Source organism: Cupressus sempervirens, chromosome 4 (assembly GCF_028749045.1).
Source record: "Cupressus sempervirens isolate cs-2001-9-10 chromosome 4, ASM2874904v1, whole genome shotgun sequence".
Taxonomy (NCBI): Eukaryota; Viridiplantae; Streptophyta; class Pinopsida; order Cupressales; family Cupressaceae; genus Cupressus; species Cupressus sempervirens.
The window spans coordinates 858461977-858482035 of record NC_143121.1 but is presented as its reverse complement, the minus strand read 5'-3'; the positions used below and the strand labels follow the sequence as shown (position 1 = coordinate 858482035).

Here is a 20059-nt window from a genome sequence, read left to right as displayed (position 1 = left end):
TGGTGGGCACAAATCTCAATGCAGAAACCCTAGATCGAAGATTCTACCAAAGAAAAACCTGCGAATTGCTACAAAGGGTTTGGAAACCCCAGTTGTGGATAAAGAAAGAGCACAAATTCCAGAAATACAAGTTTTGTTGAAAACTCAAAGTTACAGAGATTTGACTGAGGACAAAACACAGAGAAAAATGGAGGTACTACACACGGGAGTTCAAAAATGCCAAGCACCATGCAAAAATAACGATCTGTCACAATACAGGTACACAACAATGGCACCCAAAAGTTACCGTCACAAGAGAATTCACGTAAAGATATATTCAGGGAAGAGACAGAGATGTACTTTGTAGCTTTCTGTTGTGGAATAAACAGAGAAAATGCGAGCAAACTTGTGTCTGCTAGCACTGTTGTCAAACAATGGCATGGATTTCACGTGAATAATGAGCAGAGCAAACCCATGAACACAGGGGTTGTGGTATGTAGAAGTTTTGCATTTAAAAAAAAAGTTGCTTTATAATTCAAAATTGCAAGCAAATCACAACCCTGACCCAATGGTAATCAGAAAAACACATTGTAGAAAATTTGAGAACAGTACCTTGCAAAAATACTTTCGACTGAAAAAACGTGAGCGAACCAAAGAAATTTTTAGGATTACAAATATTTTTGCCTGCCTTTATACCTTGTTACACAATTGTAATTGCTTGATTTTATTTATAGAATGAAATGCACATGTATAGGCAGTTACATTGATGATGTTTCCTAAAGAAACAATCGATAGCTAAAGACTACTTTAGAGACTATCTAAATAGGCTGATATTACATTTTTAGTCATTAAACTAATAGATATGTAAATATTATTCTAATTGAATGCTTATACCTGGCAGTAGTTTGTTTTCTTTTGTGGGGGGGTCTCATTTCTGTGGTAGTGCATATATAATACAAGCAGCATGTGTTGGTGTGATTGTTCCTATATAATACACCTACCCTTTCCTTGGATACAACTGCGAGATAGGAGAATGTATGAGAGGGTTGTCTGATGCATAATCCTGCTGCTGTGCGTGTTAGGGAGAGAGATATGAGATTGGGAGGATCATAAAGTCCTACTGCTGAACCTTGCACCTTTGAGGCAAGTGAATTGCCTGAATTTTTAATAATTAAAATAATGTAGGGTGTTATTGCTTCCATAATGCGTGTTTGAGCTGGGTATAAGCTTTTAGCATGTCTGATTTGGCTAGTTTCTGTGAGTGATCATGTGTATGGTGCTAGGATTAAGTTCCTTTCACTGAGCTCCCAATTGTGGAGTGCACAAGTAAAGCAGTCAAATTAGATCTTAATGGAGATTCTGGGGAAATATATCAGAAAATTTGAATGGCAGAGAATATTTGGGAACTTTGCAAATCGCATGTTTAGATAAAGAATTTCATATGCTTGAAAATTTATCTTGTAGTATCCTGATTGCCACTCTTTGGTTTAGATTAGATAGATAAGTTTATGCTGTCATTTTACCCTTTTTATGGTAGGTTTCAACCTCATTGCCCGAAAACTGACAGTTTCTTTTGTTTTTTATGTGTAGGTGAAGGTTGGGAATGTCATTGAGAAAAATGGTCAGTACATCAACGTAAATACCAATATGTCTAGAATGAACTTTATGACAACTTCTAATTTTACTCAGTAATTGTACTTTGGATATATTGATCGGATTTATGTAGTTTCTTTGCTGATTGGGCTTGGACCTTTTCATGGCAGGGTGCCTTTATGAGGTAATTATCTTTGATCAATTCAATCTTTTCTTCTGCCAACCTCGACTATAGGTTCCAAGGAATACTTGAGTGTGAACTATGTGTATCTTATAAGTTTTTAATATGAATGGTATTTAGTTGCTGTGTCAATTCAGTTCGAGCAATGCTTTTATAGATATATTGAACTGAATACTTGACCTTGGTTAATCAGGTTTTAAAAGCACAACACACTCAACATGGCAGAGGAGGAGCAACCATGCAGGTTACATTCAAAATCATGAAGTTTCTTGAAAACACAGTTATTTTAATAGCACTTCAATTTTAGTAGATGTTTGGATGTTTTTGATTCATCTTATTTGTTTTGCTAAGTTCTATGCCTCTGTAAACCTTTTCCCTTGGAAGAAGAAAGTTTAGTAAAGACTTCTTGGTGTTAGTGTTATTTCTAGACTAAGACACATTCCAATATACCAATGCAGAACCATTATAGCAATGCAATACAAAACAGTAACACCAGATCTTGTGAGAAGATTACTTGATAATGTTATTGTACAAATGGTGCAAATCGCCCATATGGTCAGCCCTCTTTGGAAGCGTGGATTGGGACAAAGGCTATAAGGATATTTAGTGGTGAAAATTAAACTTGCAAAGTTTATTGTTTAAATATAATGGGTGCGTCTAATAAGTGGCTATTGCAGTTATCTTTGAGTGAAATATGAATTAGGATAAACATAAGGAAAATCAGTTAGTCCAGGATTTTTTAGATAGGCTTTTTGTTGTATTCTCTCCATGCCTCTTATGTACTTTCGTAGAGGAACAAAGAATTGGCAAAGAGAGATGCAGAGTTGAGATGTAGGGTATGCTTTGACCTTACAACATTATCGCCTTTATTATTTAAATACACCCTATCTCTAGCAGGTTCTGTCTCCAGACTGAATTGTCTTATCTATCTTGCATGTTTGCACCATGACTGGTTATGAACTTGTGTGAATTGGGAGTAAATGATTTCCAAAAACGATGAACAAATTTTATCATTTTTTTTAAAACTCTAATTTTCTTTGGAATCTGTTCTCCTTGATCCTTTTTGTGGCACTTGTTACATGTAAACACCTTATCTGGCTCTTGAAAATAGTATCATGCACATGTCATTCTGAAAGTTTCCTGCTATATCTTGTAATTTTTGACTTTGTTGGACATGTCTTTATAGCAAAACAGTGTAATGGTACAGGAATCATTAGTGAAACACTAGGAGCTTTACATATCTAGCGAAAATATATGCAATGTTAAGTAAACTAAAGGAGAAGAGGCAATTTTAAGCAGGACTCATTAAGAACAAGGATAGCCATATATATGCATTTGAGGACATGTAATTTAAACAGGGACCTTTTCTCAATCAAATTTTTTAGGGTAGCTAAATAACACTGTAAATAAGAGCGCAGGACTAAGGAATCCAGGTAACAAGAAGAAAAATGTACCAGCAATTTTATTGACTCATGTGTCAACATATGTAGTGTATGTCTTGAGTTTTTTTTTGGGAGGGGTGAAAATCTTGTCTGCGTGAGCTCCTTTTAAGTTAGCTGAAATTGCCCAAAACTGACTTAAAATGGCCCAGGAAATATTAAACATCTTTAGATCAATTTCAATGGATGAAACAATTGTTTTTAATGATGTTCTGTGCTTTGTCTATTTTTTAACTAAATTTGTTCTCTCATCCCCTTTTTGGCATTTTCATAGTTGGAAAATTTAATGGGTTTTTGGTTTATTTTGTCTTATCATTTTATGGATTCAGTGTCTTGGAAGTTGTATGCTTGTCAGTGGTAAATAGTAAATACAGTTATGGCTTTAATTGCTTTCTTCATTCTTTCTACACTTGAATAATTGTGATGGAACTTAACAAGGACAAAATTGATGATTCATAAGAGTGAGAATTGATTCGGTTTGCTCTGTCTGTAGATAGGCGTATAATATGTCAACAAAGTTTTTGGGTGACACTTTTAAAACTAAATGTAGCAGTGGGTCACTTATACCAATATTCTTTCTATTCTCAAAATTAACGAGTTTAGTTAATCAACATATACTCGTGACTTGGGGGTGGGTTAAAATAAATCTGGAATGTTTTCATGGATACAGTAGGAATCTTTGTGATTTTATGGGTTACATTGGACTACCATTATAGTTTGGGCTTTATTAGATTCATTATATCAAGGTATAGAGTTCATATTCTTTTGTAATTATGGAATCTAGGTTGAACTGCGTGACCTGGAGAGTGGGCTTAAATTATCTGAGAGATTACGCACATCAGAGCCTATTGAGAGTATGTACATATGTTTACTTGCCTTTTTTGTTTGATTTTAGATCATTTTCTATGCTACTTATTTCCTGAATAATTTAAGAATTGAAATTATGGCAGTTCTTTTTCTATTAGCAAGTTCATCTATTCTATCTTTTATAGTTGACCTGTACACCTCATTTTTTTTGGATTGGTTGAATGAAGCAACTGATTATCAACCACTTGTTGGGTACAAAATGATTGCTCTACAATCCGACAACTTACTCATACCTTCAAGGCCAAGTGTTGTCATCATGAAGGCAAAATAAAGGCTTATCAACAAATTGAGGAGTATGAAAGTTCAGTTGATGAGCTTGCACTTTGGGCTCAACTAAACCCATGAGGGTGTTCCTAGAAGTGAACTTGAATAAGGTTTATGTTATAGCCAAAAAATAACATGAAATAAACAAATTGTAGTGTAATGTCCCCAATTTCCAAAGTGACAATTAATTAAAATTATATTTATAAGTAGTCAAAAGAAATGGAATATTTAAATGATGATTTGATAATAATTAAATAAAAGAATAAATTTAATAAAATGTCACTTTGTTTGAGTTCTTCAAATTTGATTAAGTCAGCCAAGTTGGCCTAATGTTCTAGATTCTTCTTGGAGTTCTAGATGGGCAAAATTAGGCATGTTTTTGGATTTGATTATTTGTATGAATCTTTACATAAAGCAATGGAGGAACCCTTCTTTAGAAAATTGATAGAAGGGTTGGACAAAAGCCTAGCTCTTCCTAAGTAATGGATTCGTGATGGAGTCACATTTGAGACAAATTTGTGAAGGCTTCCTACAAAGACAAATTTTCTTTATTCAGAGGTATTTTATGGCTGAAAATAAGATTGTATTAATTATGAATATTTTCCAAATAATTATGAATATTATAGTCATCTAAGATTATATAAATTATGAGTATTATAAAGGGGTGGAGATGGAGATCTCCCCATCTTATACATACCTAGGGGTTAAGTTCTCCGACCATTAGATTAGCTTGAGATTGACTCTCCTGTTGTGTTCTTTTGGGAAACTTTCGGAGTTTCCGAAGTTGAGTTCTTATGGAAACTTTTATCAACAAAGCATTATAAATATGAGCTCATTTCTGTTGAGAAATTTTGCCTCATAGTGAATTGAAGCCAATTCCTTATGTAATATATGTTAATATATATATGTGTGTGTGTGTGTGTGTTGATGGATTTATGTTGATATCCTTAAATACGCCATTCCGAGAATATCACATTGAGATTGCATATCTCGATATGCTTGAGAGCATAATGTGTTCAATAACAAATCCTCCCTAACTAAGAGGGAGTGTTAAGATTATAGCTACAATCGGATTGATTTAATCATAAGATACAATGTCGATATAATATATCATATATATATAATATTATAATTATACTACATATATAATATTATATATATTATATTATATATATATATATATATATATATATATATATATATATAAAATATTATACATATATAAAATACATATGTTATATTGTGATTTATATTGTTAATATATATTAACTAATAATGATTAATCATAGAGATATGTCTCCTACTCTTATATTTATAAGAGATTGGGCTCTGCATTTGGAAAATACCAATAACAATGGTAGTGTAATTACATTTGCAGAAATCGATCCATGTTTTTTTAACATGGTATCAGAGCAAGGCTGCAAATTGTAAGCGAGTGTTTGAAGGCAATGGAGGACCAGACAAATTACGAAGAGTCTGAAGCCATCAACTGCAATATATTTAATTGACATTTGTATTTAATCTTTTAATTTGTAAGGATAACTTCAACTCAAATTCACCCAACGACAGAAAAGGAGTAGTGCGAAAATATGGAATGAGTTGGGCGGCAATGGGCCTTTAATGTCAATCCATGATCATACCACTATTCGATTTGAATCGACATTAGAAAAGTTGATAACTTTGCTTATCTACGTGCCATGGTTTACTGTGTTTTCAATTCCACAGAGCAAGAGTTTTTACTGTTACAGAGACATAGCTAACATCTGTATATGTGATGTTTCCAAATCTAAATGCTAGTTAAGATTTATGCGATCCTTTGAAAAGGGTAAATCATATATTTTTTTAACTATCCAGTTTGATGAATACTCATTACAGTTCATACAATTGGTTCAAGAAAATACATCTACAAAGTCGATCATAATGGGAGATAAAGACACGTCAATACATTGACAATTGGGAATGGTGGGGGATTTTTTTTTTTAAATTCATTGATGAAAGAGTGGTACAATGTCATTGATTGAACCAATGCAATAAGGATGTAATACTTCTACCATGGACATAAATTAATTGGGCATGATGTGGAAGAATATATCCAAACTTGTGTGGAATGGCTTTAAATATAATTCATCCCACAAAGGATATTACGGTGCGTAGTCTTTCGAAGACGAGGACTGCATTATCATTACCTTTGAGAGAAAATTAACGATTGAATTGGTAAAAGCTAGAGATAGCTTAAACTCCTTGAGTGGTCCTCACTGTTCGTGTATTGCTTGAGAGGGAGAGGGAACTCATGTTGTGGGAGAGGAAATTGTGATGATTGATGGGATTCTAAAAGCATTGTACAACGATCTTAAGCAGTGTCTAATTATTTTACGAGTCCATGTTCCTTGTTTTCACCGAGTTAGAGATAGTTGGAGTGTCAGTTACACAAAGTGTATATTTGAAACAAGAAGTATTGGGAGTGTTATTATTAAAAGGTGTTATAGCAACTTGTGAACTCCTTGTGCTTAGTTGTTGTCTTCTTAAATAGAAAGAAGGAACAGATTGTCCTCGAACAACAACATCCTTAGCTCGGGAAATCTGGCTTCGATCATCATCGAAAGTTTTTGTAGTTGGGACCCATAGTGATTTGGGCAAAGAAAATGATTTATCATCGTAGGGATTGATGAGGGAAGATTCTTTCGTATTGCAAATCTTACATTTAGAAGAAAGTCAAGCCTGAGAATTATTTCAATCATCTGGCATATGCTGTTTGATTGTGTAGTCCTTTCAAACAAAATGTATGAATCATATATCTTGTGGATCCTTGCAAATATCTGTAGAAAGGATTTTTGGATCCTTAAGTTTCGAAAACTATAAAAACATGTGTTGTTGCTGAAAAACTTTGTGAGGTAGCATCAAGTTGTACTTTTGGTAACATCAGAGGATATATATTTAAAAGGAGAGAGAGAGGAAACTCGCAATGAGGAGATAGTGAGATTCCTAGTCAAAGCCATTCAAGTATCATCTGGAGTATATTTAGCTTTGACCACAAGAGATAAGTATTTTATCATTGTACCTTTGATTACTGGTCATGAATTTTATGTAGTTAATTCATGTTATAATAATGGGATAATAAAATAATGTATACTTCTGTCATTGATATTTTCCTTCTAGATAGTTTAGTTCTATGAACTATTTGTAATCTCTTCAAATGAAATACTTTTAGGATGGATTAAGAAGTATAAGAAATTGTACTCAAATGAGAAAGATCTTATGCCACGACATCATGTCTAGTGGACTGGACAATAAAGAGAGAACTCCCAAATCCACCCGCTACGTTGTCCAAACCTCGAACGTTGTTTGTACAAGTGCCTTATCCCACTCACGAAGATGTTGGACTACGACATATATAAAAGGTTAATGCTCGTCACCTTTAATGCACATGGGTTATATCAATTTTGTGGAGGTATTGGGTCAATTAGGGGCTTTGTTGGACAAATTGGTTGATCGGTTTGTAAAAAGGAAAGAGGGAGATTTAGAGGGAGACTGACATTTAAGGCAACCTTAAAAGAGAGGGAGCATATAGAGGATATGATTTAGTCAACCTTTGGTGATCTTGATCATATTAATTCAGAGGGAGTAAACCACTTTGTGATAGATTCACTAATGATATAAATTTGAAATACACAAATTGCAAGATGTGCGTGATATAAGTTTAATCAAAAGATCAAACAAATACCTTTGCATGAACAAAAGAAATTTGAGTTTTTGTGAGACGTTAATGAAGCTTTTAAGAATTCATTTGAACCATCTACAAGTCTCTCTTTGATGACTGAAACTCGATGTATGAGTCGTACATGTGGCACAATCATACTCAATCAAGATATTGGCATATTGGGGACGAGTTTGAGAAAACGGATGGACATGTTTACTTCTACTGTTAAGCTAAATGAATGTTTGGACCTTCAATGGACAAAAAGAGCAAGTTGGAACTTAGAAAGGAGTTGTTATATTTGATGCAAAATTGTTCAACAATATAAGAATGAGTGGAAATTTTACATCGTGGGGGAATAATAGTCAGTGTTCCATTCCCACTTGAACCTTATTCAGAGGGGAGATGTTCCATTCTCAAATAATCTAAAAAGACAATTTTTGAATCTTCATGTGCATATAAGTATTCTTATCTTTTACATTTATCGACTCTTTGTAGTCTCTCTCTTATTAGTTATTTGTAATTGTATACATACTATAAGGGTTACTTGCCTTGAACTTTTCCCTTATGTTTGAGGATATTCTTACACGAAAATAAGGTTGGTACTTTACATATGCTAACTAATATTGTGCAGACTCAATCTAATGATAGTAGCTCCAAAGACCTTGATGATCAAGATGGATAAAATGAGGCTCTTGAAGCAAACATCTTTGATGATTGAGATTATGAGATTTGTCTACATTAAGAGGGAGTATGACACTTCTTCTAAAGCAACACAAGAGCTTAGAAGATTGATACTCAGAGGGAGTCTAGAAATACAGGTGTGTGACTGCATGATTTTGATGGGCCTACTCCTATGTATATCATAAGGAAGTGATGACTTATCATTAGATATCAGATTCAGAGTGAGTTTGACAAGAATCCTTGGAGAAGAGAGCCTCTAAGGGAGTACTACTAGACCTGACTTCTTAGGATCATTGTTCAAAGGTAGAATTTTTGAGGTGCAATCCTTTGTGAATGATATCTTCTCTACGAGGAGAAGTTGTAAGTGAAACTCCTTGTAATGTATTCTTCTTTGTGAGAGAAAATTAAGGTGAAAGCCTTTGTACCACCCTCTGATTGGGTTCATGGTGGTTACTATTTCACATATGATATGTAATGAGAGGTGATGATCTTTCATTGACATATATAAACAAAAAGTAACCGTTGTAAGGTGACGATCTTATAAATTTGTTTATGTCAATTTTGTACCACTACATAACATATAGTGATTGAATACTTGATACGGAATATCAAACACTCAATCCCTCTCTTGAAAAGTAAACACTCATGAAGACATGAGAAAAACTCCAATGTTCCTTACACCTATGGATACTAACTTAGTTATATTAATGTGATTTGCTGGTTAATCACGTAGGCAGCCTTATGTTGTTCATTCAAAGATTGTTGGACTCTCGTTGTGATGGTGATGATGTCTGGGTTTGTAAAGTATATGAGTGCTAAATGATGTTGATGGTGATGATAATGGAGGGTGTGTCTGCCAATGATGCTTCTCTTTTCTAACTTTCTTCTTCAAAACTGCAACTACTAAACTACTTGCTGCCTTACTCCTACTCCTATGAATGGAAAGATTAGCAAATGGACGGGGATCGAATCTGATGAAAGCTTACCAGTAGCTCTACCTCCATAGATGCAATAATTCAAGGAAAAAAGACTAGATTACTACACAAGGCTTCCTAACAAGCCGCTAGGATGTTAGTGGCCTAGTTTATAGATCCCTATCAAATATCCACTAATATCACCATGTAACTATCCATCTACTCTTACTCCTAACAACCTTTCTTGAAATAAAATATACTTTAACAATTTCAAGGAAATTTAACTCTAACTATTGGAAGTAGAAACTATGCAATAACACCAAGTGTTCTTAATCACCATGCAAGTCACAACAATGATAAAGAGAAACAATTTTGGTATTATCTTAGGGAACAATTTTCTTCAAAACTTTACAAATAAGAGCAAATGGCCTTATATAGAGGCCAAAATTACAACCAACGGTAGAGATTAAGAGTCAAAATCAATGATCCACATTAGATCCCATAAACCTTAATTAGGGTTGCCACCCATCGGCCAATGAGAAGGTGCCACCTCATTAATGGACCAATGAAAAAAAAGGAAAAATGACAACCAATGAGAAGGCATCAAAATGGTAGCCAATAATAATTAGACACCTATCCTACCCAAGAAGGAGAAATTGTCACTTGGGCTTACACCAAATGATCTTCTAATATAATTCTACCCTTTTCTTTCATCTTTTTAGCCAAAGCAATGAACTTGGCTAGCCTGTCGTTGACTTCCTTCATGGGAGGGCAAAGCGTGTGCTTCATCTTGAGCTCAGCTGAATTCATCATTTTGCTTGTTGCTTGCAGTGTCTTCTCATGATCCTTCTCATACTCTTTCGTATATCCAATAAAGGCATTGAGGGAGGCAAGGGTGCCCAAATGCTTCTTCTTGATGACAACCTTCCCCAACTCATCCAATCTTGATCCAAATTTGGTCTCATTGACATTCTCCTCTTTAATATCTTCAAAATCAACTACAACCCCAACATCGCTCATTATGGTTGAAATGGAAGTGTCAATGCCTGGGCTGTGCTGTGCAATCTCATTCTGTACTTCTTCAAGTATCCTTAATCTGATGGTCAAGGCAACAAACCAAGACTCTTTCCTCCTTTATCTACCAACTTGGTTCTCTCCAAATATCTTTCCGGTAGCTCAATAAATGCATGTAGCTTGGGAATGGCTAAGTCCTTCACTGGAAGGAAATCCTTCCATTCCCCTTCAAATATTCTAAATTTGTCTCTGATAGCCACCAATGACCTGAATGTCGAGACAAAGGAAGGCAAGAAATTTTGCCCATCTTGAAATGTATCATGGATCCAATCTTTGGTTTCGCGCAGCTGAGCGGATATCTCTCCTATGTTGCTTCCGTTGTCTTGAGGAAGGGCTGTTCAATGCAATTGTTGGATAGGCTGGCAATCTCTCCAATACTTGTTTTCAGCCTCCAACTTTACAATCTTCTCGTTTGCCTTCCTCAACCTTTCTCTAATTGAAACCATGCCTTCCTAGATCTCCTCACATTCCATGTCATCCGTGATTCTTCCCAAGTTATGCTCTACTATCTCATACTCTTGAGCTACAATCTCATCCACTGCCTTGCTAACCTTTGGTATAGCAATTTGAACTTTTCGGTGACCCTTATCATCGCTCCTGATTACCTTTGCCACCGTTTTTGCAATTTTCTTCTATTTCTCGCTATCTTCTTTTTCCACTAACCCTTGAATATCCTCAACTATTCGGGCAGTAACTATGTCGCCTCCTGGCATAAGCATTTGCCTTAACCATAGTGGTGCAGTGCATCTCCCCAAATCTAGATTTGGTTTGACTAGCAAAGCATCACCAACGGCCTTGGGTGCCTAGCTTACTTCCTCAATATTGATTGGCCTATCCTCTTCTTCACTAGTGATTGTCATATCATCTCCATGTTGGTTCTCTGAGAGAGGAGAGTACTCGACACTATCACTGTAACCACTTGATTCCGAATCAGAGCTCACCTCTACCGCGACCCCGTGTTTACTTGCATTATCCTCTTAGCCTCTAGCCTCAATTATGCTCTCCCTTGACGGTGCTGTATTCCATCTCTTTGCTGGAGGTTCCTGATGTTCTTTACTTCTCTCAACCTCCAAATTTCTCTTCCTGCTCTTAACTGCTCTTTGTTGTTGGCTACTACCCCCACCTTTTTGTCTGACTGACTCTGCTGGACCTTCCTCCTGTTTCATCTCCTCATAAGTAAGGCGTACCTTCTGACTTTGTAATTGCCTTAACTTCCTATTGTACCACGACTCAATGTGTAGATCAATTGTCCTTGTAATTGCTTCTAAGGAAGGATCCTTATGATCATCCCAATCCGCTGGACCCAATTCCGTTCCGTCCACTGTATCATAATCTTCTCTTAGTACATTTTCACCATCTTCTAGTTGATCGGGAATATCAAGGCCTCTCCATCTAATTGCCCTCATCATGCTCACTGACAATCTTGAGAAAGCTAGATTTCTCACATGAAAGTCATCCTGTGCATTGGCCCAAAAATCTTCTATAGTAGGAATATGTTTGGATGTGTTTACATGAGATGCCTTGATAAGACCATTAGGATCAAATCCATGTCTTGCTCTATACCATCCTAGATGATACCATTCTAACTCCTTCTCCGCAGCTGCAAAGGCAACAAGATGGGGCAAGTATCATTGCCTATTCCAAATGAGAAGGTAATCCTTGTCCCACCTTTAAGTTTCATCATCTTGTCATAATCTTCAAATTGCCTAGTCAACTCCATCAAAACTATCTTGTCGGGTGGGTACCTTGGAAGTCTCTTGGGACAAACTGTACTTCCTGCCACTTTAATATATGTGAATTGCAGAAATTGGATGAACCAAATCCCATACTTCTTGACTTTTACTTCTGCTTCCGTTGAGAGCCTTGTAGCAGGTGTCCCTTGTAATTTCTTTACTGTCTTCATGGCAAAGGCATCATAAAACATCTTATAATCTTTGGTGTTGTGCAAATGAAGCTGTGGATAACACTCATGCACCAAACATTGCCTTGACCCATTGCCAATCACTCCTAAGGCATTAAGTCCAGGATTTTCATAGAGTTTCGCAATTCGAAAGAAAAGATAGGACCCCATATAATTGCTTTTGATTTTGCACTGTCCTATGTTGCAACCCTAGATTTTCACTTATGATTCTAGCCCAATCGAATTTTCTCTTTCCATTTTCAATTTCATCAATAAAATAATACATTTAGTTCTTGAATTGCATACCTTGAGCCACGCCCATGATTCGGTTGAGAAGCACAATAAGATCGCCGTACTCTGATTTGAAATCTGACTTGGTGAGCTTTGATGACCTGGTAACTCCCTTCTTGCCTTCGTGTAATTAATTCTACTTTAGATGAATGAAATGGGCTTCCAGATTATCCTGAAATAACTTTGCCGCTTGATCCATCATTACCACTGTCATGCCTTTATGTTGGGGAATATTGAATACTTCTTTGACCACTTGTCCGTTGATGTTGGCCAACACTCTCTTCCCTTCATCAAAAATGGACTTAGTAACAATATCAAACCAGGATGCGCACTTCATTACCAATTTCGGACAAGGTAAAGTAGGAGGAAAAGCTGCCGCATGTACAATTCCGCTCTTGTAGATCTTCTTCGCCATGGGGGATTGTTTTTCTTTCAATCTATCCTTCAACTGTATCATGTTCATTGTATTGATATTGGTATCAATTATCTGCCTCACTTTTGATAAGAAGGTGGTCTTAGGCATCATGCCTTGTCTTTTTTGGTATTTGTTCGCTTTGGGTTCTTGCTTGCACTAACATCTATCATTCTAAACACTTATTTCTGCCCCTTCATTCTAAATGATATGGACTACATTTATCAATTTCCAACCTTTCTATCGATGGAGTCTAGCTTATTTCTGCCTCTCCAAGTCCTATCTCTACACTTATCAATCTCCAACCTTCTTTCCTAGAGGTGAGACTACCACTTATTTCTGCCTTTTCATTACCTTAGGATGAACTACACTTATATCTCCCAACTTCAATCCTAAGGTGCTCTAGCTTATTTTTGCCTCTCCAAATGTCCTATCATGAAATCTACACTTATATCTCTCAACTTCAGCCTATCAATGGACTGATGGAATGATGAAGTGGTGGATGATGAATGTAAGAAGAAAATAAGGGAAACAAACCAACCAAGAATAAGGAATAAAATCTGTCTTTAAATCCAATCTTCACCTCTAACAATGAATAAATTTTTACCTTAAATTTGTCTTTACCAATAATCGGTCTCTTTTCAAGTTCGGATCAGATCTTAGAAATTTCAATCCTTGCAAATAATGATGCCCTAGCAAAAAATCGCAATTTCGACTTCCTTGAAATCGCCCACACTTGCCAAAAATCAGACCTTAAATCACATTGTTCTTTCACCAAATAAAATTGCCCAATTGTGAAAGGAGAAATCGCTGCCAAAGATGGAGAAATCAGACTTCAAAAGAAAAATTGCCCAGGCTGGAAAAAATTAGATCTGCTCCAAAAAATCGCCCTAGGGCAGAAATTCGCCCAAGCAAGAAGGAGAAAAATGCTGCCAAGAAATGGCGAATCTGCCTCAAAATTCACCCAAGCAAGAAATTCGCCTCCCTTTGAAGAAAATCACACATCCAAGGAGGAGGAGGAAATAAGAGGGGGGAAGACCCTCTTATACCAAACTTTTTGCCTCTCCAAGTGGGCCGACTTGCATGGAGGGAAAATAAAATAAAATTAGTTCCTTAGTTAATGGCCTAGATTTAAATGCAACATTTACTACTTAGCCCATAGTGAAATTGGCCCATTTAATTGCTAGTTTTGATTGGAAATTGCAAAATAGAAACAAGGTAAGCCTAGGAGATGTCAAAATTTTCATTTAATAATGTTTTGACAATTAAAATATCATTCAATTCAAATCTAGCAAGCCAAAATCAATTTTCAATTCCAAATTACCAACTTCCTTTAACATTTCTAAAATCCTTTGGGCTAAATTTCAACCAATTTAATGCGATCTTGCAATTTAATTCGATTTCAATTTTGCAATGCAATTTCAATTTTTTTTTTAACAAAATAAATCATTTTCTTGGCAATCAAAATTCAAACTCCAATTTCAATTTCATTATCAAAAATTTCTTTTTTCACAAAAAAATTCAAGATTCTCCAAAATGTCTAAATCTAACAAATTCATTTTGAAAATGCTCAAGCTTATACAATTAGTTCAAATTTTCAAAAATCCATTTAAGTCCAAAAATTTGCAATTTTATCTTGCCAGGTATTTGTTTTAAACATCGAAAAAATGTTTTTTTTTTGAATTCTGTTTGGCCTAAGGATAAAATTACATGTTCTGGAAATCAAGTTTTGCACCGGGTGGAAAATAAACCAAATCAAATCCCTCTTGGCCCGAAGGCATCCAAGGTCTAAAATTCTCAAATCGAAAACCTCTAGACAACTCCAAAAAAATTTGCAAAGGCAACCGAAAAAATTCCAAAAAAAATCCTGCGAAAATTGCCAAGGCTTGCCTGAAAAAGAGGGTCCCCAAAGTTTTGGGGCGATGGTGTGAAAACCTCACAACAAAATGGTAGACCTGTGATCATGACAAACTTCATTAAGTTATTGTCCTAGAGTGCTGGAAGTCATGATAACAAATGTATCAACTAGAAGGTAACCATTGTAAGGTGACGGCCTTATCAATGGTTTGACCTATCTCCTAGATATGCTACATTAACTTGTAGCACCTAAATGTGCTGGGTGTCTAGGAGCAAGTGTTATCATGGTTCTTTGGGCCAGATTTTGCCGGACACCTTGATAACCAATGTATCATGGTTCTTCGGGCTAGATTTTGCCAGACACCTTGATAATCAACTTATCATAGTTAATCAACTCATCATAGTTCTTCAGTCCAAATTTTGCCGAACACCATAAAAATCAATTTGTTATGGTTCTTTAGACTGGATCTTGCCGGACACCATAACTTAAATCTATCATAGACCACACTTAAGGTGGTGTTCAAATCTTGTATTATAATTGCTTTAATTCTCTCTTTGCTAAGGAGGGAGTGTTCAGAAATTTAGCCTAATAGTGAATTGATGCCAATTCTATATGTAATATATGTTAATATATATATGTGTGTGTTGATGGATTTATGTTGATATATAAAAATATGCCATTCTAGGAATATCACATTGAGATGATATATCTCCATATGCTTGAGAGCATAATGTGTTCCATAACAAATCCTCCCTAGCTAAGAGGGAGTGTTAAAATTATTGCTACAGTCAGATTGATTTTAATCATAAGATACAATGCTGATATAATATATCTCATATATATATATATATATATATATATAATATTATAAATATAAATATAAATATAAATATAAATATAAATATATATATATATATATAATATATCATATATAATACGTATGTTATATTGTGATTTATATTGTTCATATATATTATCTAATAATGATTAATCATAGAGACATGTCTCCTACTCATATTTATAAGAGATTGGGATCTGCATTTGGAAAATACATATAACAATGGCAGTGTAATTACATTTGCAGAAACCAATTTATGTTTTTAACAATTTCATCGTGAAAAACACGCTTGAATATTTATTTGCTTTTGTTGCCTTTGTGGCTTTTCTGAGACTGAAGTTTGTGCCCTTGCTGAAGTATAAGGGTTTGATTTTGGGTGTGCATTTAATCCATAGCTGAAGTATTGTGGATTAAATTCTGAGACTTGTTCAAGGCTGAAAATCTGAGTCTTCTTTCTGTATATGCTGTTGCTAAGAAGACGTTGAGGAGTTGGGAGAAATTTCGTAGAATTTTAATTACTGTGTATTACATCTGCTGTTGGGCATTGGAAATTGCGATTCCTTTTGGTGTTACTAAGGCCTGTTATTGATCACCTATACACTCCAAAGGTGATTGTCACTGTAAAATTTGGCACTTCATCTCCAGATTTGGCGTCACTGCTGTTGGGGTTTTGGTATATTCAGTTTCACTGCAGATTTGGACTTTGAAAACTACAGGTTCCTCATTATAATTTGAAATTGATTATGGTATTAGCATTCCAAGTTATCATTAGCTATCGTTGTTAATTGAAATTTGTAGACTTTTACTGAGCATAGAAAGTGAATGGTAAATTGTTCTTGGGTCATCATTTGTAGAATCATAACTTATCTAGCAAATTTTTACTGGAAATACATAAATTATTGATTAATTCAGTCTAGAGGAATTTACATATATATATTTAGTAGTACTGGCAATTTGGAGAATGCTTGCCAAGTGTTTGACCAATTGCCAAACTCTTGAATTTGTTAAGAATTGGAGTTGTTACTAATCTAGTTAGGGTTATCACAGGCATCTTTGGGATGCTGATCCTTATCCATCTTGGAACAACCAATTGGCTGGACTTACACTAGCCTCTCCCTAAATACACCTTTATTCTCTCTCTTAAGGCTACCCTTATAGGTAAGTTAGTAACAAACTACATGTGAATTGAAAAGGTTATGCTATCTTGGTTATAACTCTAGCCTAGAAGGATTGATGAGATATGATAGGTCGCTTTGACGCTAAACTCAATTGTCTCCCACAAGGTTTCATGGATCCAAGCCCTTTAGCCCATCTTTGACATGTCCTCAATACATTTTTGGGGACACCGATCCTTACCCATCTTGGAATAACCTGTTGGCTAGGCTTATACAAGCCTTTCCCATATTGTATCCCTACTTATTACTTCCATTTTAAAATTATAATTGGTTTGAGTATATTGATTCTATCTATTACAAGATAATAGGATGTATAGTTAATTCAATTGTTGCAAGCTAATTAATTTCTGAAGACGAGATTGTGTTGTAGCTCTCCTTGGTATGGAACTAGTTCATCATACGAAAATGTGTCAAGATAGACACCGTCCTCAAAGCATAGCTTTTGCCTTCCAACCTATGCTCGAGCATTCAAACAAATATATTTATGATAATAATAACCATCATTGGTATTTGATTGGCATCAAATAAAATTAATACCATGTATTCAATAGTGGGAGAAGTGTATAAATATTCACTAATAATATCTTCCTTTTTGCAAGTGATTATTCAATGGAAATGAAGATGTTTGATATTGATGCGGTGCCTGTGTTCAATATAATTCCTTCCCTTTCAGTTATAGATTATATTGAAGGGTGAAAGTTGACATCTCTATGATTGCCGTGATCACAGTTATTTTCCCTTTTATCTTAAATCATTGTCTTAATCTATTGTCATTGCATCTTATCACCCTCTGGTAATATTTTTGAATGCTCTTCAATACTTATTGGCCCGAGTAAATTTATCTCCATTATTTGGCTTTCATAGATTAGACTAACCAGTTCCATCTTGTCATTCTATTTTCCTTTGATTGTCCAAAAATACCAAGTCGTATCGTAGTGTCCCTAATTAACGACGTGTCATTGGTTCTTCCTGAACAATGTCATTGTCTTCAATGCTTGGATCCATTAATTATAGAATATGGATTTTGTGTTAATGTTCGATTTGAATACCATGAGTTTGATAAAAGATAGTAATATTGAAGGAAATTAATTTGACACAATTATGATATTTCTAGCCAAATGGAAAAGCTGTAATGTATCACTAGTTATCTTGGGTAGGAGTATGAATTGTTGTTAAGGTGTCATCTCCAACGAAAGAGATTCCCAACTATCAAATCTTCATTCGGAAATATAGTTTTGTTGGTTTCTCAATAAAATCTCATGGCCCATGCCCAAATTTGGGGTAAGAGATTATTCTACTTAGTCTTCTCATATATATATATATATATATATATCGTTATACTGATTATACTTAAGATATTAATTTGCCATATAGTTGTCAGTGACTTTGTATGAACATAATGAAGATGAATTTCAAGGATTTTGATAGACCAACGTTAATATACTTCTGGAAAAAGCAATATATTGTATGCATAAGATGGTGATGTGTCAGATTCAAAGATGTTTTGAAGTGGGGTGTTGATAAGAGATTCTCCTATTTACAATCGGCCATTTCGAAGACCATGACAATCAGAAATATTGATTTGTTCTCCTGGTTCTATTTCAATGATCACTAGAATATTGCTTTTGTGTCTCCTCTTCCCTTGGTAACAGGTGATTTTCTTTAGTTTGGGTAATATATTATTTTGATTATCTCTCTTTGTGACATAGCTTTCTTCCTGCTAAAGTTCCGACCAATATTGAACTTAGTTTTAAAATTAAAGCCTTAGATGGAGATAAATATTCAGTACATCTCATCCCTCCAATACTACTTCAACAAATAGTTGATAGGCCATTAAACTTAGGGAGCTTTGCACACTGTTCAGGTTGGAAAGTATTCAAGCCTTTCAAAATAATTTTAATTTTCCAAATCTCTGCAACATCTTAGATTTTAACTGGACAAGATAGACTAGCACTAGTGTTTTGAGATAGGCCTCTTTCAAAGCATTGTATGCAATGTTCACCATTAGAAGGTGAATGTTTCAAAACCAACTTCGGTTTTTGGCTACTTCCTAATATTCTTCTTTTCGTCACACATCTATATCCTTACCTACAACTAAAGTCTCCGTAATAGTTTTTGGACTCAAATATTTGTTTCAAACGAACATCTTCAACAGTCTTGAAATAGCCGCAATACTTCAAATACTAGGTTCTTTAATTCATGAAAATATGAGAATAGTCGACCCAAGTAGAAGCTTGGGACCCACCAATAATATCAATTCTTAACTACATAGTACTTGCATAAATGCGATTTAGTTACAATCATTTTCACATTTAATCAAAGGACTTTTCGCAAATATGAAATAGTGTTTCTAGATACCTAGTATGTGAAGTTTCCCTTAAGATTTTTTAACAAGTGTATGGAAATCTCAAACAAATTTAGGTTTATGCTTAGAATAATGAGACAACAAGGTTACCTCAAGTAGATAAGTCAAGAGTATTTATCCAAATTAGTCAAATGAAATATTTTCATTTTTTGATAAACTCTTTGATAATTAATTCCAACTTTGATATCTTAGTAAACTTTTGTAAATTTTATTTTTTGCATAAACTCTACAAGATGACAAGATCAAGGCTTTGATACCAATTGTAATGTCTCTTATTGGGTCCTTCATTAATAATTTATTTTTGTTCTCCGATTGCAGATTGGTTGCATATATTTTCTTGCATATTTCTCCATATTATTTTTATAGGTTAATATTCTCTATATATAATTTTCATTCTTAGAGTCACGTGCTTTCATAAATGATAATTATATTATATTAATAATATAATTATATTGATGATATATATTATATATATATATTTTGGTTGGTAATATATATATAAAATTAAAATATGAAATTTGTACATAGAGG

General features: G+C 34.7%; 1 protein-coding gene across 1 annotated transcript in view; it reads left to right on the top strand.

Annotated features, from left to right (window-relative positions):
• Positions 1-20059, top strand: part of LOC149564122 (uncharacterized) — a 173583-nt gene that overhangs the window by 35108 nt on the left and 118416 nt on the right. Inside the window, exons 2-5 of the mRNA XM_089827202.1 lie at positions 1570-1600; positions 1743-1756; positions 1947-1997; positions 3977-4046. Coding sequence (XP_089683328.1) covers positions 1570-1600; positions 1743-1756; positions 1947-1997; positions 3977-4046 — 166 coding nt within the window. The remainder of the gene's footprint in view (positions 1-1569; positions 1601-1742; positions 1757-1946; positions 1998-3976; positions 4047-20059) is intronic.